Genomic DNA, 27511 nt, shown 5'->3' on the forward strand with positions numbered 1-27511 from the left:
GGGGAATTTGTGCACATTCTTTGCTTGACAGTTCAGTTTGTTTGTCACAGGAGCATAACATTAGGAATGGAGTATTTTGGTCACATATTCTAGGGTACTTATAAACAAGCTGTGGTCTTAGATGTCACTTACACAGATTTGTAAATCCAAACAAAAAGTGATTAGCAGAGACCCAGAAGGGCTATAAATAATTGCACTTTCACAGGAAACAAGCCAGAGAAAACAAAAGTGGGGTTCTGTTTGTTTTCCAGTAGCAGGAATTTATGCTTCTTGGGAATAGACTATAACTCATGATACAGAGAGGCAAGAAGTCAGGCAACAGCTAGCCATGAATGTGGGAGCAAAAAGCATCTGTAGAGGCTTCCAGGGTAGTTTACAGTTGCAGATCAGCTCATCTCTTCTTGTCACCTCGCTCTGGTGTTGCACAGGCAAGCGAATTAACAATCGGTTTTACACCATAGGAGACCAAATTTGGGACGATTACTTTGGTGACAAAAATTGTCAGCAACCTTAAATATCCAGAAATGAATTTCTTTTAAGTGGAAAGCTCTTGCTTAAGGTGCCCTGCGTGAGAGGCCATAGCGTTAGCAAGTGTTTTGTCAGTAACAATGGCTTTCCCTGAAACTGCCGCTGCTAAAGGGAGTCTTCATTTCTCGGTTGCTCATAGACAGAGCTCTTTTGCTTTTGTAATCAGATGATTCCTCATTTTTGTCATTAGCAGTCCTGTGGTGTTTTGCACATATGGCTGCATTACTGAGGGCAATACAATTATGATGGTTCATTTTCTTAAATTAGCCTCCACACGTCACTTGAGCAGCGCAGGCTTCTTTGTACAACTTCTGGTTTATGCGGTTCATACTCACGGGAGATTTCTGCCTATGTACTTTTCAGTGCCCTGTTGTGTGGGGTGTTTTGTTTTGTTTTTGTTTTGTTTTGTTTTGTTTTGTTTTGTTTTGTTTTGCTTTGTTTTGTTTTCCCTGTGACGTGTTGCCTGCAGTATGTCTGCTAATTTGAGGGTGCCAGCAAGAATGCTTCTCCTGTGTGGTAGGGACCTCGACAGGCTGGACAGATGGGCAGAGCCCAAGGGCATGAGATTTAACACATCTAAGTGCCAGGTTCTACACATGGGCCACAACAACCCCATGCAGTGCTACAGGCTGGGGTCAGAGTGGCTGGAGAGCAGCCAGGCAGAAAGGGACCTGGAGGTACTGGTTGATAGTAGGTTGAACATGAGCCAGCAGTGTGCCCAGGTGGACAAGAAGGCCAATGGCATCCTGGCCTGCATCAGGAATAGGGTGGCCAGCAGGAGAAGGGAGGTCATTGTGCCCCTGTACTCAGGACTGGTTAGGCCACACCTTGAGTCCTATATCCAGTTCTGAGCCCCTCAGTTTAGGAAAGATGTTGAGTTGCTGGAACGTGTCCAGAGAAGGGCAACAAAGCTGGTGAGGGGTTTGGAACAGAAGCCCTATGAGGAGAGGCTGAGGGAGCTGGGGCTGCTTAACCTGGAGAAGAGGAGGCTCAGGGGAGACCTTATTGCTCTCTACAATTACCTGAAGGGAGGTTGTAGCCAGGTGGAGCTTGGTCTCACAGAAAGATTAGAATTTGTGGAGGTTTTCACATCCATGCAGTCCCTCTGGCTTAGATGTGGTCTGTGCAGGGCAATATTTAACAGGAGGGACGATAATTAATTTCTAAATTATAGAAAGGAAATTTACTAGTGATCTATGTAAGGCCATAATGGGAACATACAGAGATAAAATCAGATGGGCTAAGGTGGGATCTAGTGACCTGCAGACAATGCAAGAATCTTCTACACTTACTCTGAGAGGAAGGCAGTGAAACCATGGCATTGCTGCTGAGTTAGGAAGAACAGAACATTACAGAAGGCACAAAAGATAGATGGAGTCATTTTGTCTTGTAACTTTGTAAAAGAGGTTGAGCTTTATCAGATACCAAGACACAATTAGGTTTTCAAAGGAGAGAATAGTTGTCAAGAATAAGGAAAGAAGAGGTAGGACGAAATGTTTGATAACTTTCATGCATGCTAATCTCCAAAAATCGGCAAGAAACTATCTTGATGGTTTGGATGTGAAAGTACTTCTACTGGAGACTGATAAACATCCATAGACCCTTCCAAGTGTAGTATGTTACAGTACATGTTAAATTGCCTGGACTTATGGCCTGTAGCTTTGTTCCTTTGTCAAGGACCTTCAAAAAGAAAAGAAGAAAGAATCCAAGCAAACTTGGGAAAATAAAATAGGTGGTATTTTTTTTCTTCCATTCTCTCCATGGGAATCTTCACACTTCCTTAAAAAGTTACCTTTCCCTCTGAGCAATGCTTGCAGTATTTCTACTTTGAGTTTCCTCTCACTATGCAGTCCAAATAAAATTTATCTGTGAAGAAGTTCCTTCAGATGGAGCTTCAGTGCCAATAAAGAAAGTGCAATTTTCACTATCCTCTTGGTAATGTGTGCAGCAGAAAGGTTGTTTTGAAGTGCACCACCCCTGCTTTCTGCATGGGGAGTTATGCACCCTGTTGTGGCCAGGAAGCCTTTTTCAGTCCCAAATTCCCTAAGGTAGATAAAACACATTGCTGCAAGAAGCAAAACAAGAACAAGAGGACACAGTCTCAAGCTGCACCAGGGGAAGTTTAGGCTGAAGGTGAGGAGAAAGTTCTTCCCAGAGAGAGTTGTTAGCCATTGGAATGTGCTGCCCAGGGAGGTGGTGGAGTCACCATCCCTGGATGTGTTCAGGACAGGATTGGACATGACACTTGAAGCCATGGTTTAGCAGTCATGAGGTGTTGGGAGTCAGGTTGGACTTGATGATCTTTGAGGTCTTTTCCAATGTTATTGATTCTATGATTCTATTCTAAAATGCCTCTTGGGAATTAAAAGAAAACCCACCACCTGAGCTGCAGTTCTGCATCTGCATCTTCAAAGATCTTTCTTCCTTCTGACTCAACAAGCCCTCTGACAGCAGAAATTGTTTCAGCAGTGGAACAATTTATGTATGCTCTCCAAGGCAGTCATCAGTGAGAGGTAGTGAAGGCCTGAATACCTCAGTAATTTTTCTATTTGTTCCCAACTAAATCATAGAACTGCTTGAAACTTCGTATATGCACTGCCCCTATGTGGAAAGAGACTTCATATGTCCTGATAGACAGTTGTGGATTGTAGGCACATCTCAACCCTTCTGTCTCAAGTCCTGTTTTTACATTGTGTAATTTACCTTTCCTCCTGAGAAGCATCTGACGACAACATTACCCATGCTGGCACACAACCATCAGCCTTAGTTTCTTCTATAACCTTCAGAAATGAGCTCTGTAGTTTCACTAAGAAATACAGCAAGAAGTGTAGGGTTTTACTAGTCAATGGTGAGATGCAAGAAGCAGATCTCTCACCTTAAATTTAGGGGGCTGATTTAGCACTAGTATAGGAAGGTGCCTAAACTCCTGCTACAGTCAGTGCAACAAGTGGAGCTGAGAGAGTGACTCAGTCCGCTGAGTGTGGGTGGTGGTTTTGGGATGAGTCAGTGGACTCCACGTCCTGACTGGCTCTCCATGGGTCGCAATGGGAACTTGGACATCTGCCTCACATGTAGACACCTTCATTGTTGCACCTCTGATCCAGGAAGGCTGCATTGTGGCTTATATTCCTATGCAGAAAATTATTGACAGTATTTTTTTCTCCTATATCCTGTACAGCAGAACATTTCTACTGTGAGATTTGCAGCAGCCACCACAATACTGTTGAATGTTCATGTGCTAAGAGATTAGCCAAATTGTGTCTTATAAGCATGGGAAAGTTTAATGTGTTTCATATTTTGAATGTTTAATGTGTATTGAATGTTTAATGTGTATTGAATGTTTAATGTTTGTTAATATAGCTTAATGCTCTAATGAGAGACTGGAACTGCTGGGAGAGCTGAAGGCTCCTCTTTCCAAAGGCACAGGATCTTAACTGAGGGTAAGTTTCCACATAAACTAGTGCTTAGATTTCAGGAGTCAAAGGCACTGAGCAACATCCCAGAGGACCTGCAGGAGAAAAATGTTTCAAAAAGCAGACCAAAGTGAACCTAGGGACCTGCACTCTTCTAATCTGTACCTTGAAACTGGAAAGAAACAGGGGAAAAAAAAGATTAGGAAGATTTCTTGAGACTTGATTTCTTTGAATGGCCTACAGAGAAAGCAGCAGATATGTGCAGAATTTTAATGATTCTACATCCTCTGTGTGATACTTCCATCAGAAATCTGTTGGGATAACAGATGGATGTTGGGATAACAGGTGGTCGAGGCCCCGTTCCTGGAGGTGTTTAAGAGCAGGCTGGATGAGGCTCTGGCCAGCCTGATCTAGTGTGGGGTGTCCCTGCCCATGGCAGGGGGGTTGGAACTAGATGATCCTTGTGGTCCCTTCCAACCCTGAATGAAACTATGAAACTATGAAACTATAACGAAGCCCTGAAAATGTTGGCTCATTCCACTGTTCAATCCATCTCCTTGGTCTCATATAGCACTGGGGTCCAGAAAATTCCAACAATGCTATCAAATGTCACTTGGTTATTAGCTTTAGGATACGTGATTTGTAAAGCCTTAGCACAACCCTGAAAATGTGGAGAACAGCAAGGAGGTAATTTTGGCAGAAAGGGAATGCTTTTGAAGTTGTGTTCAAATGCCCAGTTGAGATGAAGGACCTTAGAAAACCATTTTGCTTGAGATGGAATGAGACACTGTGTGTAGCCACACGTGATGCTACTGGAGTGTAGCTCTGCTAGCTTTGACAAGATGATTGCATACTATGGGTGGTAGAGTGAAGGATGCAGACTGCAGTAGCAGTCACTTCCCTCTTCTTCTTTCCTCCCTACCCTTCATGAGAAGACCATGGGAAAAGCAGCATACCTTTTGTGGCTTTTTTTACCCACTGATCAGGCCACACTTGTGTTCTCCTGAGCTCCAGTTCTCACATGCTTCTTGCACAAAGGCTGCTAGGTTACATCAGTAGCCTCTTTCTCTGACTGATTAGCCCCTCCTGTCTTTAATTCCTGCCAGTTTTTACTAATTGTTTTATTTAGTTAATTCAGGAACAATGTGGCCAGCAGGAGCAGGGAAGTCATTGTGCCCCTGTACTCAGCACTGGTTAGGCCGCACCTTGAGTACTGTGTCCAGTTCTGGGCCTCTCAGTTTAGGAAAGATGTTGACTTGATGGAACGTGTCCAGAGAGGTGAGGAGTTTGGAGCACAAGCCCTGTGAGGAGCAGCTGAGGAAGCTGGGATTGTTTAGCCTGGAGAAGAAGAGGCTCAAGGGAGACCTTATTGCTCTCTACAACTACCTGAAGGGAGGTTGTAGCCAGGTGGGGGTTGGTCTCTTCTCCCAGGCAACCAGCACCAGAACAAGAGGACACAGTCTCAAGCTGCACCAAGGGAGGTTTTGGATGGATGTTAGGAAGAAGTTCTTCACAGAAAGAGTGATTGCCCATTGGAATGGGCTGCTCAGGGAGGTGGTGGAGTCACTATGACTGGAAGTGTTTAGAAAGAGACTGGATGGGGTGCTTGGTGCCATGGTTTAGTTGATTAGATGGTGTTGGATGATAGGTTGGACTTGATGATCTCAAAGTTTTTTTCCAACCTGGTTAATTCCAACTTTTGCTGCTTTCCCTGGTACAAGCCTCTGAAGAGGTGAACCCTCTTGCTTGACACTGTAGTGGGTAATGCAGCATTTTCAGTCAAGTTGTCAGATACTGGCAGGAATCCCAGGCTCTGTACTCATGCTGAGCACAACCCAGAAGAATAGTTGCTGGTGTAGAGCTCTGGACTTATGCTAACAGGGGGCCTATTGTTTCAGATAGGATATCTATCTCTGGAGGATCTAGTGTTCCCTGTGGCTCATATTTCTGGATGCACTGCAAGAACACAAATCAAAACAAGCTTTTCCAGAAGACATTTTCAGTATACCAATTGTAGCAGTTTAATACTACATAAAAATATGTGACAAAATAGATTTTGTTTTAAAAAATAGCACACAGCTGTAGAGGGCAGAAGTTTCATTACAGAGTTATGATTTTCTGCTTCTGCAAAAAAAGTCTCCCTTCCTTTTAACCATTGTTCAAAGGACTAAGAAGAGCCCCTGGCTCCTGACTGAATGTTGTGTCCTGTTCTGGGCCCCTCAGTTTAAGAAGGACATTGAGACACTTGAACGTGTCCAGAGAAGGGCAACAAGGCTGGGGAGAGGCCTTGAGCACAAGCCCTATGAGGAGAGGCTGAGGGAGCTGGGGTTGTTTAGCCTGGAGAAGAGGAGGCTCAGGGGAGACCTTACTGATCTCTACAACTAGACCTACATACGCAATAAGGGGAAGTAGGTTTCATTCACATGTGTTAGGTGGTCTTAGAGGCTGTGCTGACATCTGAGGGATCTGTGAACATGGATATCATGAACCTAGAGAGGAAAGGCATGAGTGTTCTTCCTAGTGAGCTTCAGTCTTGACCCCCTCCTGGAGAGGAGGGATGGGACTGAACAATTGGTGCCTGTATATGGGAAATGCTGGTGTTTGTGGGGACAATGGCAAGGGCCATGCTGCGTGGGGCAGTCTGTGTGGCAGTCTGTGTCAAGTGTCCTCTGTGTGCGTGTGTCTGGGTACATCCTGAGCCCTGCTACTGGCCAGTCCTGCAAACATCAGAGGTATTGGATGACGACTTTGTAGCTGTCTGGCTTTCCTGAACAGTCTAAGAATATGGTATCAAAGGCATGGGTGTAATTGAATGCCACTTAACTGTGGCCATATAGCATCCTGGGATTTGGCTGAGGGCAAAATGCACCTTGGGGTTTCTAGTGATGGAATCCTCCATCATCCACAGCTCCAGGACTTACTGACTCATAGCTGAGGAGAAGATGGGTGAAAAATTCTAGGGCAACTATTGCACATGCTAAGCAAGAGAAGCAATAATACTGCAAGGTTTAAGGCAGAACTAGGTGATGCATGTTGTGCTACAGCCAGCACCACGTAAAGCAAAAGACCACTTCCAGGCATGTATTCCATCATCACATGCTTTGCACAGTGCTGCTGGACACAGCCTCTTGAAAATAAGGCTGGTTTATTCTGTGTCATTTGGAAGCCAGAAGGAATTGCAATTATCCACTTGAGTGATGTTCAGCCTTTAGAACTGAAAACTTGCTAATAAAATAACCTTGGTTTTTTCTGACTGCCTCTAGTTACAGCCTAATGTCTGCTCCCACCTGTGGTGCAGCCATGATGAATAGTTTTGGTGGTGATATTTATTCTGTGATGGGAGGGTCTGCTTACTGCTGATCTCAAAAGAGAGGCATGGCACAGAAGGGGAAGTTGCTCTAGGAGCGCTGGGAAAGTTGGAATGAAGGAGTACCTCTGATGGCCCTGAAAATACGCTGAGTGAGTTTGCTGAGGTTTCTCAGAGAAAGTACAAAAATGGAGTATAAAAATAAGAAGGAAGAGGAAAAATGGGGAAAGCAATATAGAGAAGAGGCCAAGAGTGAAGGTTTTTCCTCTGAGTTTTGCCCCTGATCACTGTAAAGATTAGGAGAGACAAAAGAATTTTGAACAGGTCTGAGCCATCTCTTCTAATTTGTAGGTGAAATACTCTGCTCCAGAGTCCCCTCTCCTTTTCAGGGCATGGTTTGGGGAATCTGTCTGCATAAATGAGGTGGCTTTAGCCCTTGCAGAGACAATTGTGATTGCTTTAATTCTACTTGCTGCCTTAACACAAGCAGAAGGAAATGTGTTTGGGGTAGTAGCTTGGTTTCAAATGTGGCATGTATTACCACTCAGCAAGTAAACTGTTATCCTAATTATTCTGCACCTACAGATCACAGTGTATCTGAAATGCTTTTTCTCCACTAATTAGTGAATTTAACAGTGTGGTTAGGGAGAACAGAGGCTGCCTCTCCCTGGCACAGGATATGCTCTGCCTTTTTAAGGGGATTTTCTGAAAGAATCACAGAATCAAGAAGGTTGGAAAAGACCTCAAAGTTCATTCAAGTCCAACCTGTCACCCAAGACCTCATGACTACTAAACCATGGCACCAAGCGCCATGTCCAATCCCTTCTTAAACACCTCCAGGGACAGTGACTCCACCACCTCCCTGGGCAGCACATTCCAATGGCCAATCACTCTTTCTGTGATGAACTCTCTCCTCACCTTGAGCCTAAACTTCCCCTGGCACAGCTTGAGACTGTGTCCTCTTGTTCTGGTGCTGGTTGCCTGGGAGAAGAGACCAACTCCCATCTGTCTACAACCTCCCTTCAGGTAGCTGTACACAGCAATAAGGTCTCCCCTGAGCCTCCTCTTCTCCAGGCTAAGCAACCCCAGCTCCCTTATTGCTCTACCTGAAGGGAGAGCAACCTTGTTGATTCTATGATTCTGTGAAATATGTTTTTTATATTAAGAAGCATCAGCACATTTTGATCTTTAACATAATTTATTCCTCCTGTGTAAATGAATCAGGTTCTTGTAGATGTTGTGGCCCACTCTAAATTTACTGCTCTGTATGAAAATAATGCTGGAGGCATATGACTCCATAATGCTGTAATGCTCTGCTGATAGTTTATGGTCTTTGGCTTATTCCCATTATAAATCTTGTATTATTTAGGTGTTTCCAACTCACTTGTTGAAAATTGCATCAAGCTAACATTCAGCATTCAGAATGGTGCTTAGAAAATTATCCAGGAGTTAAAAAATATGCAGATGCCTTAGTCAAAGGGAAATTCTCCTAAGACATAGCACTTCTTAGACCTACTAGAGTTAGCACAAAAAACCTTGGGGAGGGAGGAAAAGCAGAAACCCCATAGCTGTTTGATTGTTTTAGGCTCTGGGTAGCCTCCTATACTAAACACTCTGTACAGCTAATGAGATTTTGCCTGGCCTCAAACAGCTTACAATCCAAAGAGAGAGAGGCACAAGCTGATGAAAGAGGTGGGGGGAGAACTGAGTTTTGTGGGTACCAGGTCAAACCCTCCCTGCTCAGCTGCAGAATCCTTGGTAACTTGGGCCAATTCCAAGTGCTTATATCTTTTTGCCATCATTCTATCAGCACACAAAGAGGGCACCAATGGGTTTTAGTCCCCATTACAAGAAAGGTTTGCTGTAACTGGTCCTAACAGGTCTAAGCAGGACAAGCACAGTTTGAGGCAAGTTAACAGTGAACAGGTGTGTTGTTTTTTTCTTTGAAACTGAGTTTAGCCATAAGGCCTGTCCTCAGTGAGCTGACTTGGTGTGTTTTGTGCTTACTGGACAGTGAAATCATTGTGCATCTGGATCTTTTAGAGTGTTTGTAAAACCAACTTAAGTGATTCAAAGTCCATGTACACAAAAATGCTTCAGCCTGGCAGTACAATGTAAGGGGGTAGAGGTGTTAAGCACATTGACATGAGGACCCTTGTGTTTTGCTAGGAAGTTGCACTAGATAAGGAAAAGGAAATGTTTCCAGGGATATCATATTCAAATGCATATCAGCAGTGAAGTGCTGGAGGAAGATTGATAGCCCAAGGTCAATTGTATGAGGTTTAAAAAAGCTAAGTGCCAGGTCCTGCACTTGGATCACACCAACCCCATGCAATGCTAGTCTTCAGGCAGAGTGGCTGGAAAGCTGCCTGGTAGAAAAGGATCTGAGGTGAGGATGTTGGCTGACAGCCATCTGAGCATGAGCCAGTAGCATCCTGGCCTGTATCAGGAATAGTGTGGCCAGCAGGAATAGGAAAGTGATTGTGCTCCTGTACTTGGCACTGGTGAGGTGCCACCTTGAACGCTGCATTCAGTTTTGTGCCTCTTACTACAAGAAAGACTTTGAGTTGCTGGAGTGTGTCCAGAGAAGGATGAAAAAAAAACTGGTGAAGCATCTAGAGAACAAGTTTTATGAGGAATGGTTGAAGGAACTGGAGTTGTTTAGTCTGGAGAAGAGGAGGCTGAGGGGGAGACCTCATTGCTCTCTACAACTTCCTGAAAGGAGGTTATAGCGAGCTGGGGGGTTGGTCTCTTCTCTCTAGTATCAGGTTGATAGGACAAGAGAAACTAGCCTGAAATTATGCCAAGGGAGGTTTAGATTGGATATTAGGAAAAATTTCTTCACCAAAGAGTGGTCAGGGACTGCAACAGTTAGCCCAGAAGAGTGGTAGAGTCACTGTCCCTGGAGGTGTTCAACTTGTAGACATGACACATTGAGATGTTGGTTTAATGGCCATGGTGGTCTTAGGTTGATGGCTGGACTCCATGATCTCAGAGGTCTTCTCCAACTGAAACAATTCCATGATTCTAAGAGCATAGGAGGGGCATGCCAGCACTGAGCAGCTGTGTTAGGGCCTGGCTGGCCCTAGCAGAGCAGCACAGGATACCTTGCCTGTCTTGCTGAGGAAAATGAGTTGCATCAGTAAGACTGGTAATTTGTCCTGTTTCTCATTCCTGTCAAGACACTATGTTATTCTTTCTTCACTTAGTTTCAACTCACAAGATATTAATGAACATGCCATGCCAGCAGGGCAGCTTCATCACTGGGACTTCAGGCAAGCCAGTCTGGACACCAGCTCCTAGCAGACTGCCTTGTGTGGCACTTCAATGGGCTGTTCAATTAACACAGCAAATACAAATGATAAATTACATGGAGATACTGAATGTGAATTTTGCACACTAACATCTGAAGAGTTTGGTGTTGTTCTTGTTTCAGCTATTGAGAGATGATATCTGAAAGTGCTACAAGGAGCAGAAAGAAAGAGGTATAATAAAGGCATCAATTTAGATTTAAAACAGCTTCTGTACCCAAGTGGAAGATACACAATGACACTAAGCAATTTTTGGGCCTATTACCTTATTATGGGTGACAGAGGTGCATTTAGACAAATCTGTATGAGCAGACAAGCAATATTTAGAGAAGAAGGGGAATTGGGTTCTTAGTAGTGTATTTTTGACAGGCCTTTGTGGATGAACTGGGGGGAAAAAATAGCTGCATAATGAGACTTTGGAATATGTTCTACAACTGCAATCAAGACACGGATTTTAGCAAGACAATGAAATTGTAGCACTTTCTGGATGTCTTGCTCTTGTAAAGCCAGATATTACTTCCACAGATTTGAGGCTTGGAAGCACTGTGAGAGCAGCAAAAGGTGCTGTCTGCTTTCTTGGTGCAATTTGAGTCTCAAAAATACATACTTCAAAATCATCCCAGAGGGAAGGAGAATGGGAAGGTGATATTTTTTCCTCCTATTAAGAATCTCCCCAACAGTATCTTATTGCAGCCTTAGTACTGGGCAGCTGGGGGTTGCTTAGCCTGGAGAAGAGGAGGCTCGGGGGAGACCTTATTGATCTCTACAACTGCCTCAAGGGAGGTTGTAGCCAGGTGGAGGTTGGTCTCTTCTCCCAGGCAACCAGCACCAGAAAAAGAGGACACAGTCTCAAGCTGCACCAGGGGGAGGTTTAGGCTGGAGGTGAGGAAAAAATTCTACACAGAGAGAGTGATTGCCCATTGGCATGTGCTGCCCAGGGAGGTGGTGGAGTCACATTCACCAGAGGTGTTTGGGAGGAGACTTGATGGAGTGCTTGGTTTCATGGTTTAGTTGATTAGGTGGTGTTGGTTAGGTGGGTCTATTCTTCTCCTTCTCTTCTCTTCTCTTCTCTTCTCTTCTCTTCTCTTCTCTTCTCTTCTCTTCTCTTCTCTTCTCTTCTCTTCTCTTCTCTTCTCTTCTCTTCTCTCTCTTCTCTTCTCTTCTCTTCTCTTCTCTTCTCTTCTCTTCTCTTCTCTTTCTCTTCTCTTCTCTTCTCTTCTCTTCTCTTCTCTTCTCTTCTCTTCTCTTCTCTTCTCTTCTCTTCTCTTCTCTTCTCTTCTCTTCTCTTCTCTTCTCTTTCTCTTCTCTTCTCTTCTCTTCTCTTCTCTTTCTCTTCCTCCTCTCTCTTCTCTTCTCTTCTCTTCTCTTCTCTTCTCTTCTCTTCTCTTCTCTTCTCTTCTCTTCTTCTCTTCTCTTCTCTTCTCTTCTCTTCTCTTCTCTTCTCTTCTCTTCACTTCACTTCACTTCACTTCACTTCACTTCACTTCTTTCCTTATCCCTTGAAATGGGAAGAGGAAAGCACATCCTCCCCCCCAACAGAACCAGGTGCACAGACATCATGCCAAAGAAGGAAATCTCCAATACAGTGAGTATTAGAAAGGTTGTATCTGAAATCACAGCTAAGGCTCAGCTCTATCTTTGCTTAAAAATCAGAGGGAAAATGTGAAAGGTTAAGGGACAGAAAGAAGAAAACAAACCAAAAAGAACAGCACTGGTTTGCATGAGTAGAAATGATAGACTTAATTTTTAACTAACAGGCTTTTCTGATGAATTACTTCACTTTGTCTTGAAGTGACACTTGGCAAGGGGCAAAGTGTCTGTTGTAATCTCATTTAACAAACTGTTCAACCCACTTAAATACGCTTAATATCTGCTTTGTCCACTGGAAACTTGTGCTTTAGCAATTCATTAATTTCCCTTTTAATTACATGTATGAAGACAGCACTCTGCTGTGACCCTAGAGAGACACAAGAAATTTTGTTACAGTATCACAGTATCACCATATCACAGTATCACTTAGGTTGGAAAGGACCTCGAGGATCATCGAGTCCAACCTGTCACCACAGACCTCATGACTAGACCATGGCACCAAGTGCCACGTCCAATCTCCTCTTGAACATCTCCAGGGATGGTGACTCCACCACCTCCCTGAGCAACCCGTTCCAATGCCGAACGACTCGCTCGGTGAAGAACTTCCTCCTCACCTCGAGTCTAAACCTCCCCTGGCACAGCTTGAGACTGTGTCCTCTTGTTCTGGTGCTGGTTGCCTGGGAGAAGAGACCAACCCCTTCCTGGCTACAACCTCCCTTCAGGTAGGTGTAGAGGGCAATGAGGTCACCCCTGAGCCTCCTCTTCTCCAGGCTAAACAGCCCCAGCCTCTCCTCATAGGGCTTGTGCTCAAGGCCTCTCCCCAGCCTTGTTGCCCTTCTCTGGACACGCTCAAGTGTTTCGATGTCCTTCTTAAACTGAGGGGCCCAGAACTGGACACAGGACTCAAGGTGCAGCCTAACCAAAGCAGAGTTCTCTTGCTCAAAGTCCGTGTTCATTTCTGCAAATGGACACAGAAAGGCCAGAGGGATGTAGCTCTTTGTACCTTCCCTTGGATTTACTGAAGTAATCATTTGCTTTTTCAGAATCAGCCATTACTTCAGCATATATTGTATTACAGGTCAAAGACACACTTGTGGAAGCAACCCAAAATCTGTTGTTAAAATAAAATCATAACAAATGGCAGATAACACCAGATACAATAGTTCTGCTTCAAGGAAAATGTAAGTTAGTACTTCATTAAAAATCCTGTCAGAGGAAATAAGCTGCCTTGGAAGAGCTCCAAACTTCAGGAACTTCAGTGTGGACCCTAGTCCAAACTTTGCAATGCTGGAAATATGTTGCTTTCTTTTTAATCTGAAGGGAATGTGGTAGGCTGAGAGGATGAGAATGCTGGTAAGCTCAAGAGAACTTCTAGGCTGCAATGCCTCCTTGGTGTAGTTTGTTTTCAGTTTAGAGTGGAATCTAATACTTACTGCTTTTAGGGAGGAAACAACTTCCAGGGCAGTTTTGAGGCTGCCTGATGTCAGGGAGGTAGTTTGTTTGAAATGCCTGGTGCCTAGAGGTGGATTTATGCTGTCATGAGTATTTTGCAGAGCTTTGAAGACAGCTATTTTCCACCTTCAATATTAATTATTTCAACTTATAGGATTCGTAGGCAGATTTATATCCGCTGATTTCAGTGTCTGCAAAATGGCTTGCACTACATCTATCATGTAGCAGCAATGTCCAAAGGTTGCTGATGCACTGGGGGAACCAAAGCTTGGGAGGAAAATAAGGAAGATCAAAATGTTCTCTCTCTTCCTTTAGTACTCTTGGGAGAATCACTTGGAAAGTTTCCAAGGCATTTTCCATCCTGCTCTATTTTACTACCCATATTTAGTCTCTCACTCAAGGAAGGGTGTCCCAGGTGTTGTGACAGCTGGGAGACAATCCTGTGACTTCTAAAAAGTGCACTGTCACATAGATTAGCACATGAAAAGCATGCCTGCAAATGTGTGTGCTCAAATTGCAACAAAGATTAGAGCATGGACTGTCCTTCAGCTCTTTTGTTGTGCAGTGTCAAGTGCTACCCGGGGTCCTGGTCCATTACTGCAATTTTTATGTATCAGGTTTGTCGCTAGAATATGAGACAGAGCTCCTCAGATCATACATGGGCTATCAGATGCAAGTAATAAAACATAAATACTGCTATAAGCAGCTGTCGCAGCAACACTCCTGTTCTCCACACAGCCCTGCATTGGGTGAGTGAGGAGAGAGGTTTGAGAAAAAGCATCCAGCTTAGACAGAGCAGCTAGAAATGACTGCACAAAATCTGGAGTGAAGCAGAGTGAGAACAGTGTGAAGGAAGCTGTGCCCTGACAAGAGAGGGCTGAGGACAGAAGTAAATCTACCTCTCTGCAGTCCTGCTCTGAACAAATCCCAACACAGGGCTGCCTCTGCTCTTTACCGAGTACTGGATATCTGTGATGAGCATGGTACTGGGCTGGAAATGTGGTGGGTTGGAAATTCCCCCCCACATCAAATTGCCAGCCCAGCCCAGTTGGAAGCAAATGGTGCTGTATTTACAAACAATATTACAATCTGCAATGAAATGTAATGAATATGTACAAAATACACAGTATTTACAATATTTACAGGTATTTACAATTGATAAACAGCAAAGAAACCTCCTGGCTGGAACCCAGGGGAGCTGCAAGAGCTTCTCCCCACCCTGCTCCTCTCCCTACCCTCCTGTACACAAAAGGGATGAGAAAGAAAGAGAGAGAAAGAGAGTCACAACAAAGCAGTGCAGTCAAGGTCAGTTAATCCAGGAGAAGCATCAACCTGAGCCAAAGAAGCGAAAAGAGAGAGAGATTGTTTTCAGCACTACTTTAAGTCCATTATCTCTCTAATGGATAGAACTTGTCATTATTTGTTGTTTAGAATTATCATTATTTTCCTTTTTACACCCAATGGTGATTTATTTACATGCTACCACTTTCTGTTCAAGATCTGGGGAAAATTTTTGAAGTACAGCCTAAAACTACCACACAACACTAGTGGGAGGTGATGGCTAAGGCTGCAGGCTGAATGCCCTCTTACCTATGGTGGCAGAGCTGGCTCACAGCTGTTTGTACACTCCAGGAAATGCTTCAGTTGGGTGCATGTCCAAGCTCTGCAGAGACCCTCATGGCTTGTACTTCGCTTACTGACATATAAATGACATCATTGAATTACCTTAGCAAAGACTTCAGCCTGGGGATGTTAGGAAGAAATTCTTCAGAGAAAGAGTGATTGGCTGTTGGAATGTGCTGCCCAGGGAGGTGTTGGAGTCACCATCACTGGAAGTGTTGAAGAAGAGACTGGATGAGGCACCTGGAAGAAGAGACTGGAAGAAGAGACTGTATGAGGCACCTGGTGCCATGGTTTAGTTGATTAGATAGTGTTGGGTGATAGGTTGGACTCGATGATCTTGAAGGTCTTTTCCAACCTGGTCTGGTCTATTCTATTCTATTCTATCCTATCCCATCCCATCCCATCCCATCCCATCCCATCCCATCCCATCCCATCCCATCCCATCCCATCCCATCCCATCCCATCCCATCCCATCCCATCCCATCCCATTCTATTCTATTCTATTCTATTCTATTCTATTCTATTCTATTCTATTCTATTCTATTCTTCATTTTCCAACCTGGTTAATTCTGTAGTCTTTATTCTGCTTCAGGAAACACCTGTTAGTACAGGAAAAAACCTCTTTCATGTTTAATGCTGTGTAAAGTGATGTGTACAGCAACTCTCTTAACTGATTGAGTAATATGAAAGTGATATAATAATACAAAGATATTAGAGAAAAACCCAACAAACTCCTGAGACATTCAGGACAAGAATCCTACCTTTTTAGGATAGAATAGAATAGAATAGAATAGAATAGAATAGAATAGAATAGAATTAACCAGGTTGGAAGAGACCTTCAAGATCATCGCGTCCAACCTATCATCCGCAAATTTACTGATGATGGACTCAATGCCCTCATCCAGATCATCAATAAAGATATTAAAGAGGATGGGGCCCAGCACTGATCCCTGGGGGACTCCACTACTGACTGGCCACCACCTGGGTGTGGCACCATTCACCACCACTCTCTGGGCTCGGCCATCCAGCCAGTTCCTAACCCATTGCAGTGTGCTCCCATCCAAGCCATGGGCTGACAGCTTGGCCAGGAGTTTTGTATCAGTATATTTCACAGTCCCCTAGGAGAACCTTTTTTCCAGCAGAAAAGTTGGCTTATGAATTTTCCTGCTATGTCTAATTGCAAACAGGTTCCCATACCAAAAAAAAAAAAGGTCAAAAGAAAAAAAAAAAGCTGCCTTCAAGAGTGCCTTCATCTGTTAAATTTGAATACCCACCCATGAGGATGTCTGACCTTGCCGCCAGCTCATGTACTCCTTGATTCTCTTTTGGTTTTAGATTCGATCTGCTGCTTTCCTGAAATATCAGATGGCTTTGTTTCACGGTTTCATAGTTTCATAGTTTCATTCAGGGTTGGAAGGGACCACAAGGATCATCTAGTTCCAACCCCCCTGCCATGGGCAGGGACACCCCACACTAGAGCAGGCTGGCCAGAGCCTCATCCAGCCTGGTCTTAAACACCTCCAGGGATGGGGCCTCGACCACCTCCCTGGACAACACATTCCAGGGTTTCACCACTCTCATGGTGAAGAACCTCCTCCTCACATCTAGCCTGAATCTCCCCACTTCCAGCTTCATTCTATTCCCCCTAGTCCTGTCACTACCTGAGATCCTGAGAAGTCCCTCCCCAGCCATCCTGTAGGCCCCCTTCAGATACTGGAAGGCCACAATGAGGTCACCTGGGAGCCTTCTCTTCTGCAGACTGAACAGCCCCAACTCCTTCAGTCTGTCCTCATAGGAGAGGTGCTCCAGCCCTCTGATCATCCCTGTGGCCCTTCTCTGGACACCTTCCAGCACCTCCATATCCCTCTTGTAATAGGGGCTCCAGAACTGGACACAGTACTCCAGGTGGGGTCTCACCAGGGCTGAGTAGAGGGGGAGGATCACCTCCCTCGACCTGCTAGCCACACTTCTCCTGATGCAGCCCAGGATCTGATTGTCTTTGCGGGCTGCAAGTGCACACTGAGAGCTCATGTTGAGCTTTTTGTCCACCAGCATCCCCAAGTCTCTCTCCTCAGGGCTACTTTCCAGCCAGTATTTGTGCCTGGGATTGCCTCGACCCAGATGCAGGACCCTGCACTTGCTCTTATTGAACTTCATGAGGTTGGCTTGTGCCCACCTCTCCAGCCTGTCAAGGTCCCTCTGGATGGCCTCCCTTCCCTCCAGCGTGTCTGCAGAACCACAGTTTGTGGCTGTGACAGGTTAGGCTGTGCCTTTAAGAAAAGGACAGCTGCAGAATTCTCTAGCTGAATGTTTAGGTGTAAAAAGGAAAACAAAGATTAATTCTAAATTAATTTCATGGGTCAGATATGGGATGTACCATAGCAAATATCACTAATACTCTTTCTCACTCACTTCAGCTTCAGTCTTTTCTGACTTTCGTTCTTGACCAGACTGCATGCATGTCGACCCTGAACTCCAAACTGATAAGAACAACTAACTTTCTTAACAACTGCTTTGAGCTAACAAATATCCCTTAATATCCTTTTCTTTCTCTCTTGCACCTAATTAACTACTAGGGGAAAGGGGAGGAGGGGGAGAGAGGTTTGGGGGAACCCGAGGGGGAATTCTCCTTGGGAGGATCTGTGTTGTGTTATTTCTTGTAAATTCTTGTATAATATTGTAAATGCTGTCTAGTTTGTATATATTCATTGCAATTTCATTATTGCTTGTAAAATACAGCTTCCATTTGCTCCTCCAGCTGAGTTTATCATAGTATCATAGTATCAGTCAGGGTTGGAAGGGACCACAAGGATGATCTAGTTCCAACCCCCATGCCATGGGCAGGGACACCCCACACTAGATCAGGCTGGCCAGAGCCTCAGCCAGCCTGGTCTTAAACACCTCCAGGGACAGGGCCTCGACCACCTTCCTGGACAACCCATTCCAGGGTTTCACCACTCTCATGGTGAAGAACCTCCTCCTCACATCTAGCCTGAATCTCCCCACCTCCAGCTTCATTCCATTCCCCCTAGTCCTGTCACTACCTGAGATCCTGAGAAGTCCCTCCCCAGCCATCCTGTAGGCCCCCTTCAGATACTGGAAGGCCACAATGAGGTCACCTGGGAGCCTTCTCTTCTGCAGACTGTACAGCCCCAACTCCTTCAGTCTGTCCTCATAGGAGAGGTGCTCCAGCCCTCTGATCATCCCTGTGGCCCTTCTCTGGACACGTTCCAGCACCTCCACATCCCTCTTGTAATAGGGGCTCCAGAACTGGAGGCAGTACTCCAGGTGGGGTCTCATCAGAGCTGAGTAGAGGGGGAGGATCACCTCCCTCGACCTGCTGGCCACACTTCTCCTGATGCAGCCCAGGATCTGATTGGCTTTGCAGGCTGCAAGTGCACACTGAGAGCTCATGTTGAGCTTTTTGTCCACCAGCACCCCCAAGTCTCTCTCCTCAGGGCTTTATGTGGGTGCAAGTGGATTAAGCCATCTCACCCCTGCAGTGGGCCTTACCAGTACAGATATGGAGTAAGGTCAGTATGTGGTCACCAAGCAAATGGGCAAGAAAAATTGGAATTTCAAAACTGTGTTTTCAAAGAGTCAGTGTAAAAGGTTAAAAATGCTTTGAGACATACCTGTTGTGAGTCATCTCCTGGCTACATGCCAAGTGGTTCATTTGGATGCTTAAGGGTAAAGGATGGCACAGTTAATGCTTCAGAAACCTCTGGAATGTCTGGTCTCCCAGCAGGGGTTAAACAAAGGTATCACTGAGTTAGCTGTGTTTGTGTGTTGAGGTTTCAATGTGTGACAGAAACTCATATCTCACTGGTGTTATTGAGGACCACTTGCAATCTTCCTAAGCAAGAGTTGCTTATCAGGGATAATACCATGGCAATCAAATCCCAAATATATGAGTGTGGGGAATGTCTATGAACTTTAGAGAGTTAAGGAAATTATCCTTCCCTCCTATGTCTTTCTCACATTTCTACCTCCTCTTTGTACTCTTGGTGCTAAGGGAAAAAAATGTTGTTGAAATGTTTGCAATTTACTCTGGAACTCTCCTCACCATTGCTGTTTGTCCCTTTCTTCCTTGAGTCCTTCCTGTGCATGTGCATCACAAGACTCTCCAACCGACTTGCTCCTGCTAAATACCCTGAGAGATGCGAGCTTGTGGCTACTTCCTGTCCCATACTTCTTATAATGGTCAGAGTTCTCACATATGAGGTACTGCTAGCTGCTGGAGAGGCCTGTGTTCCATGTGTGAAGGTATCTTTCACTAGGGAACATCAGTCTTGAACTGCCAGAGAGAACCAGCAGCTGCCACCCATGCTGGTTGTGTGTGTTTGTCTCTGTACAGATGCAGACACAGCTGGACAGCACTGTGCTTGGTGTGTTGGTCCCAGCCTGGACCCAGGAGCAAGAATCTGCAGCAACCTTGCAGCAGCTGGGTGAGGAAACCCCCCTGGGTGCTGCTCTGGCTATGTTTGACAAGATAAGACGGAGAACAAAAACACACACTGCTCCTTGTGTAAGGATACCTTCAAGATTTAATGTTGGACCACTTTGTAGATGCTAGCTTGGGGTGGGGGGGTTGGGGTTATTTACAGCAGAAGACTCTCATGTCATTGAGACTTGTGTCATCCCATATTCCTTGAGGGTCTTCCACCTTTGTCTGGAGCCCACAGAGGGCCCCAGAGGTGCAGTTGCTGCTCCATGGGCCAAAGTGACCTCCCAGATTTCCCAACCCCTCCAGGTTTGTCCCATCTGAGCAGGCAAACCTCACATTGTTAGCCATCGTGTCATCAAGCAGGTACCGCCTCTCTTCCACACGCAGTGAGAAGGAAACCAGCTTGCCTCTGGAGCAGAACTGAGGTTTGGTCCAGCTTCCCCAACTGCCAGAGAAGAAAAACAACTTGCTAAGGCATGTTCAGCCTCTGCTGTTCCGCAGTCAACACCAAAACTCACCTGGGATCCTGGTAGTCCTGAGGTAAGGGACCTAAACAGTGATGGTGGTTTCTACAAGCACATTTCTCGTTCTGCTTCCCCATCACCCTGTAGGTGCCTGGCTGCCATCAGTCCTGGGCTGCCCTGTTGCTGGGAATTTCAGCTGCTTGCTTTGTCCATGTTAATGTAATTTTCAAAGCAAGCATTTGAGGAAAAGGTGAAAGAACAGGTGTAAGACCTGCATTTTGGAACTTCATCTTTTGAAGTACTAATCCCTTCCCTGGGACCAGACCTCTACGCTGAGACCTTCACACTTTTTGGTCAGGGAGACCTCACCTACATCCTCAGGCAAAGTGAGGAGCTGCCCTCAGAGGGGTTTGGGAGCCTATGGGGAAGCCATTGTGCTAGTTTTGCTTCCTGCTCTCCTGAACAGCGAGAAAGCGAAGACTACTCACGGTCCCACAGAGGACTCAATGACTGTACCATCACTGCAGATCAGGCGGACGCCGTTCAGAGCTGTGTCGTCATAAAACAGCCAAAATCCCTGGTAGGCCTCCACCTTGGAAGAGGGGAAGAAAATTGGAAATGTCAGCACCCTCCCTCATTCAGAGGAAGAGGTGAGGTGAGCCCCTGTGATGAGAGACTCCGGGGACGAAGCCAGGCATAGGTAGTACTGCTGAGGTGAGCTGTGAGGCAGCTCCACAGCATTTCTCAGGGAGCCCTCTGCTTTTCCTCCAGACTGCAGAGCAGAGGCTCTGAACACTGGAATACTTAATGGCTGCTGCCCTGGGTCTTGTCCACCCTCTTGCCATGTGCTGTGACATGCACAGCTGAAGTGCTGGTAGATGGGATTTCTTCCAGCCCTTTAGGTTCATGCTCTGCTGTACTGACCCCAGGTGTTTTCCAGCTCCATGGACCTTTCCAAGAAGGCAATGTTCATTGGGAGCTGGGAAAGCTACTCCATTCTACAGATTTCTTGCTGATGAGATTGCATGAACAGTGGAGATACAATGTTAAGTGCTGTGATGGGACCAGGTGTTACCAACAGCCCTTCTGAGGCCAGAACAAAATAAGATCCTTTCACAGCAGTGTTTTATCCAATGCCCAAGGAGAAGTGAAAACTTACCTTCAGTGCAAATCCTTCAACGTAGCCGCTGGGGCAGAATTGTGGGTGGCCCCAAGAGCCCCAGGGTCCTCCACTGGGCACCATGAGAGTGGACTCATACTTGCGTGCATCTGTGCTGCAAAAGCAACAGGAGCCCAGCAGGCAGAGGATGGCTGGGATGAGCAGCTGCATTGTGGAGGACCTGCTCAGTGCCTCACTGCACAGTGGTGACAGCAAGGGGGAATTTATGAGCCAAGAGAGTGTCAACAAACCCCACAGGGAGTGTTAGTTGTTGCTATGTACTGCTGCTGTTGACTGCCCATCCTTCATTGGTGGGGGCACCCTTGCCAGGAAGAGAGGGTGTCACTGGTGTACACCAGCTGGGGGCTTACAGAGCTGTGAAAACGTGCACATAGCTGAAGGGAAGTGGTGCAGAACTGGGAGCACTCTGAGCTGAGCTACCAAGAGAGTGCTGTGGTTTGGAGAAGGGTCCTGGTCTGGAGAATGGATAGCTCATGGATATTTTGCCACTCCTGGCAATACAGAACTTTCTAAGATTGAGGTGTCAACTGGATTTCTTCATAAGAGTAGAAGCAACCACAGCAAGAGTAACAGGCCACTGCCCATATCCACTAAAGAGCTGTGAATAAGTGACGTGAGCGACCATCTTCATTAATCATCCTGACTGCATGGTGTTCAGGATATGTGGAAAGTTATGGCTTTAGGGTGAGGTAGTGGCACAGACAGAGCTGCCAAACAGAAAGGGACCTGAGGGTGCTGATGGACAGCCAGCTGAACGTGAGCCAGCATTGTGCCCAGGAGGCCAAGAAGGCCAGTGGCATCCTGGCATGCATCAAGAATAGTGTGGCCAGCAGGAGCAGGGAAGTCATTGTGCCCCTGTACTCAGCACTGGTTAGGCCACACCTTGAGTCCTGTGTCCAGTTCTGGGCCCCTCAGTTTAAGAAGGACATTGAGACTCTTGAACGTGTCCAGAGAAGGGCAATGAGGCTGGGGAGAGGCCTTGAGCACAAGCCCTATGAGGAGAGGCTGAGGAAGCCAGGATTGTTTAGCCTGGAGAAGAGGAGGCTCAGGGAAGACCTTATTGCTCTCTACAACTACCTGAAGGGAGGCTGTAGCCAGGAGGGGGTTGGTCTCTTCTCCCAGGCAACCAGGACCAGAACAAGAGGACACAGTCTGAAGCTGTGCCAGGGGAAGTTTAGGCTTGAGGTGAGGAGAAAGTTCTTCACAGAAAGAGTCATTAACCATTGGAATGTGCTGCCCATGGAGGTGGTGGAGTCACCATCCCTAGAGGTATTCAAGAGGGGATTGGATGTGACACTTGGTGCCATGGTTTAGTCATGGGGTCTGTGGTGACAGGTTGGACTTGATGATCTTTGAGGTCTCTTCCGAACTTGGTGATTCTGTGATTCTGTGACAACTAGAACTGTAAAGGAGCATAAGGAGAAGCAGTGAAGAGGAGATGGTAGAGGAGGAGACCCCAAATGAACTGGCTGATGGCAAAAAGGTAGAGCTATTTTACAGTTCATAAATATATCCACAGACCTGAGTCTTGCTCCATTTGAAAGGGTTTGGTTTGTCTTCCACTTTCACACTTGTGTTGCCTTTCTGTCAATCAGTCCCAAACATCAGAAGGACAAACATAAGAAGGACATCAAAACACTTGAACATGTCCAGAGTAGGGCAACAAGGCTGGTGAGAGGCCTTGAACACAAGCCCTATGAGGAGAGGCTGAGGGAGCTGGGATTGTTTAGCCTGGAGAAGAGGAGGCTCAGGGGTGACCTCATTGCCCTCTACAACTACCTGAAGGGAGGTTGTAGCCGGGAAGGGGTTGGTCTCTTCTCCCAGGCAACCAGCACCGGAACAAGAGGACACAGTCTCAAGCTGCACCAGGGGAGGTTTAGACTCGAGGTGAGGAGAAAGTTCTTCCCAGAAAGAGTGATTGGTCATTGGAATGTGCTGCCCAGGGAGGTGGTGGAGTCACTGTCCCTGGAGGTGTTCAAGAGGAGATTGGACGTGGCACTTGGTGCCATGGTCTAGTCATGGGGTCTGTGTTGATAGGTTGGACTCGATGATCCTCGAGGTCTCTTCCAACCTTAGTTATACTGTGATACTGTGGTCCTGACACTGCAGGTAGGAGCAGGGGATGCAGGCCTGGGGAAAGGCCCTGTTCATCATCTTTGCTGATTTTTTTTGTTGCTCCCTTTTGACTGCTTGGGGAGGAGGTGGTGGAGGCAGCAGTACTAGGTCAGTGGTTCTGGTCAGTGGTCAGGAGGAAGCAGTAGAAACAATTCATATTAGTAATTAACTCTGCCTGTGGGAGGAATTGGACACTGTGTGCCTTTCTATAACTTAGAGAGGGGAGGCAGAAAACAAACAAGGAACTGATCTCAGCTTTTTGTTTCCCTTCTTAGTCTCTCATTAATTTTTAATACTTGCAGGATGGTGAACCTCTTTCTTGAGTAATTTTTTACCCTAGAGAAACCTTCCTAACTCTAGAAGTAAAGCATGGACTGGTATGAAAATACTGAGATCCATATGAGCAGTTGAATTTGTGCTGCTGTGGAGCATGAACTGTTCCAGGGTAGATTCTTTCCATGAGTTGTAGTCAATCAGAAATGGACTCCACCATGAGACCCCCAGAGGATCACAGGTCTGACCTGCTTCAGAGAAGGGTCTTCTCTATGGGCTGCAGCTCCTTCCAGGAGCCTGATCCAATGCAGGCTCTCCTTGGGCTGCAGATTACTTCAGGGCACAACCACTGGCTCTGCTGTGAGATCCTTCACAAGCTGTACTGTGGCAGTTGTTTAGGTGGGTTGGATTGGTTGATGGGTTGGACACGATGATCTTGAAGGTCTCTTTCAACCTTGTCTATTCTATTCTATTCTATTCTATTCTATTCTATTCTATTCTATTCTATTCTATTCTATTCTATTCTATTCTATCCCATCCCATCCCATCCCATCCCATCCCATCCCATCCCATCCCATCCTATCCTATCCCATCCTATCCCATCCTATCCTATCCTATCCTATCCTATCCTATCCTATCCTATCCTATCCTATCCTATCCTATCCTATCCTATCCTTTCTTTTTTCCAAGCCACACAGCCTTATCCTTCTGAGCTCTTCTTTTTCACTTCCTTCTGATATTTTCTGTGTTTCTGGGAACTTGGGATACTTGAAGAGCTGATCTTCTCTAAGTACTGTCTGCAAGGTCTTCAGGTTCTTGTTTAATAATACCCCTCTGAGTTTCAGGTAATTTTTTAAGCTAACATACACCAAAGGTCTGTTTGCTAATTGCAAACCAAGGGAAAAGTTAAAAACCAAAACCCAAACAACAAAACCAAAATGCAACAGCCAACAAATGAAAATACCTCAAGCACAAAGGAATTATCTTTGTGAGACTGGATGTTGAAAGTATGGGGCAGATGGAAGAGCATGGAAAAGGAGAACTCTTTTTTTACTGTCAGTGGAAATCCCTTGGTACAGATACAGGAGGAAAAATGCATGAACCTTTTGTCACCCCAGGAGCTTCCATGGGCACAGCAGGGACAGAACTTTGCTGCTGAGGTCCTCTGGCCCAAAGCACAGCAAAAAAAGAGCAGGTGGGCAGAGGGCAGCTGCAGCAAGGTTAGAATCATAGAGTCAAGGTTTTTACTTAGTCTTTCATGACCATCAATTTTCCTAAATGGATAAACATAGAATCATAGAACTGTTAGGGTTGGAAGGGACCTCAAGGATCATCTAGTTTCAACCCCCCTGCCATGGGCTCACAGCCACATCCAGCCTGGCATTAAAAACCTCCAGGGATGTGGCTTCTACCACCTCCCTGGTCAACCTGTTCCAGTGTCTCACCACCTTCATGGTGAAGAACTTCTTCCTAACATCCAATCTGAATCTACCCATTTGTAGTTTTTTTTCTGTTCCCCCTAGTCCTATCATTACCTGACATTCTAAAAATTCCCTCCCCAGCCTTCCTGTAGGCCCCCTTCAGATACTGGAAGGCCACAATAAGGTCTCCTCAGAGCCTTCTCTTCTCCAGACTGAACAGCCCCAACTCCCTCAGTCTGTCCTCATAGGAGAGGTGCTCCAGCCCTCTGATCATCCTCGTGGCCCTTTTCTGGACGTGCTCCAGCATGTCCAGATCCTTCCTGTACTAGGGTCTCTAGAAGTGGAGGTTGTGTGAGGACCATTTGTCTTGAGTCTACTGAAAGAGCAGTTTCTGAGTAGCTCTAAGCTTTGTAAATTAGGGATTTTATTTTTCAGCAATGTAGGGTGATCCAGTCTCTATAACCACTGCTGCTATCTGCTCCTGTGTCTTCTGAGACTAGATGTCAGGGTGAGGAGAGACACTGCTCAGTACAAAAGCCCGAAAGGAAAAATGGCTGTGTTTGCTGAGAATCAGCTGGAACAGTTGGACAGCTCCTTGAAGTTCATTCATATAAGAAGTGGACATTAGACTGAGTGTAAACCAGAGGTGAACCAGAGAGATTTTCCACTGAGCCCTGATGTCAGCAGTATCCCTTTTAGTGGGCTCCCCCAGGATCACAGAATCACAGAATCACCAAGGTTGGAAGAGACCTCAAAGATCATCAAGTCCAACCTGTCACCACAGACCTCAGGACTAAACCATGGCACCAAGTGCCACGTCCAATCCCCTTTTGAACACCTCCAGGGATGGTGACTCCACCACCTCCCTGGGCATCCCATTCCAATGGCTAACAACTCTCTCTGTGAAGAACTTTCTCCTCACCTCGAGCCAAAACTTCCCCTGGCACAGCTTGAGACCTTGATAGTCTGTGGCCCAGCAACTGCATACACCAACTTCCATCTTTCAGCTCCTCTCTGGGACATGCTAGTACATGGGAGGTGATATTGATTCAACAGCTATGTGACCAAACACACAACTTCTGACTTGCTACTGGCTAGGACATCTAAGATGAAGCAGATGTTATGCATTATATGGGTTTTTTGTTTGTTTTCAGGAGGAAAATAGATAAATACCTGAATTTAAGTTTGTTTCCTCATATCTCTTGCTTTGTCTTGTTTCTTACAGGCCCTTTATATTCTATTACCAAATCATCTTGCCCTGGACACATCAGAAAGGCTTCAGAAAGGTTTCCTGAAGAATGAACAAGATGTCAGCAGCAGGGAAATGCCAGGCCAGGTCATTATTAATGATTGCTGTAAAATTAATAATAAGCAGGTTAACTTTGCAGACCACAGGCAGCTGGAATAAACTGCAAGTACTTTGGAGTACTTGAGCTTGACAAATAGTCTTGCAAATTAGAGAAATAGTTTGAGATAAATAGGATGCAGTTCTGCAGGGACAAGTGCAAGGTCCCACCAACTGCATGAGAAAAAATGCCTGCTTTAACAGCACTCTGCAGAGAAGGGTCTGGGGGTCATAATGGATCGAAGCATGAGTCAGCAGCGTTAGGTCGAAGTCTCAAGCTGCACCAGGGGAGGTTTAGGCTGGATGTTAGGAATAAATTCTTCATAGAGAGAGTGATTGCCCATTGGAATGGGCTGCCTGGGGAGGTGGTGGAGTCACCATCACTGGAGGTGTTTAGGAGGAGACTTGATGGGGTGCTTGGTGCCATGGTTTAGTTCATCAGATGGTGTTGGATAATGGGTTGGACATGATCATCTCAAAGGTCTCTTCCAACCTGGTTTGTTTTGTTCTGTTCTGTTCTGTTCTATTCTATTCTATTCTATTCTATTCTATTCTATTCTATTCTATTCTATTCTATTCTATTCTATTCTATTCTCCTTGCCACGATATATGAAACTAATTGCAACCTGCAAGACAAATGGAGGGGTTTTTCTTCTCAGCATGTGTGAGCCCCCCAGCAAGCATGCTTTGCTAGGCTGAGGGCACTGAACCTAGTGAAGGATGTGGCCCAGTTGGACAGAGTCTAATGGAAAGCAACAGAAATAGCCAATGGTCTGGCAAACATGACCTGTGAGGAACAAGTATCAGAGCCAGGACTGTATAATTGAGAAATGGGAGGACTAAAGAAAGGGAGTCGTGAGAAGAGCAGTTCAGTTGGGGGTTTGCAGTTAGTGCTGCTATGGGAAGATGTTGGGGCTGCAGGGGGTGGGGGTAGTGTGTGCAATGCAGAGAACACAGAGGGGAAAAAATCTACCTGTTTTGTCTCTCTTTCTTCATTGGGCTGCCTCTGTGCCACACAGAGCCAGGCTGAGTGGCAGGGACC

At 45.7% G+C, this 27511-nt stretch overlaps 1 protein-coding gene across 1 annotated transcript; it reads right to left on the bottom strand.

The window, feature by feature from the left end:
- Window positions 1-19804: 19804 nt before the first annotated feature.
- LOC137443088 (vitelline membrane outer layer protein 1-like) lies at window positions 19805-21465 on the bottom strand. The gene is made up of 3 exons (XM_068142491.1): window positions 21295-21465; window positions 20624-20727; window positions 19805-20116 (listed from the first exon to the last, which is right to left on the bottom strand). Exons 1-3 carry the CDS (start codon window positions 21463-21465, stop codon window positions 19822-19824), a joined length of 570 nt encoding a protein of 189 aa, XP_067998592.1. The 3' UTR covers window positions 19805-19821.
- Window positions 21466-27511: the final 6046 nt, after the last annotated feature.

This window comes from Melanerpes formicivorus, unplaced genomic scaffold (assembly GCF_026170545.1).
Source record: "Melanerpes formicivorus ecotype bairdi unplaced genomic scaffold, bMelFor1.0.p_v2 SCAF_1, whole genome shotgun sequence".
In the NCBI taxonomy this organism is placed as follows: domain Eukaryota; kingdom Metazoa; phylum Chordata; class Aves; order Piciformes; family Picidae; genus Melanerpes; species Melanerpes formicivorus.

Excerpts from the sequence above, each read along its gene's own strand:
- LOC137443088 (XM_068142491.1), bottom strand. The coding sequence starts at position 21,465 with ATGCAGCTGCTCATCCCAGCCATCCTCTGCCTGCTGGGCTCCTGTTGC. Across the intron at positions 20,728-21,294 it reads TTGAAGGATTTGCACTGAAG|GTGGAGGCCTACCAGGGATT; the intron begins GTAAGTTTTCAC and ends CCCTCTTCCAAG. Across the intron at positions 20,117-20,623 it reads ATTGAGTCCTCTGTGGGACC|TTGGGGAAGCTGGACCAAAC; the intron begins GTGAGTAGTCTT and ends CTTCTCTGGCAG.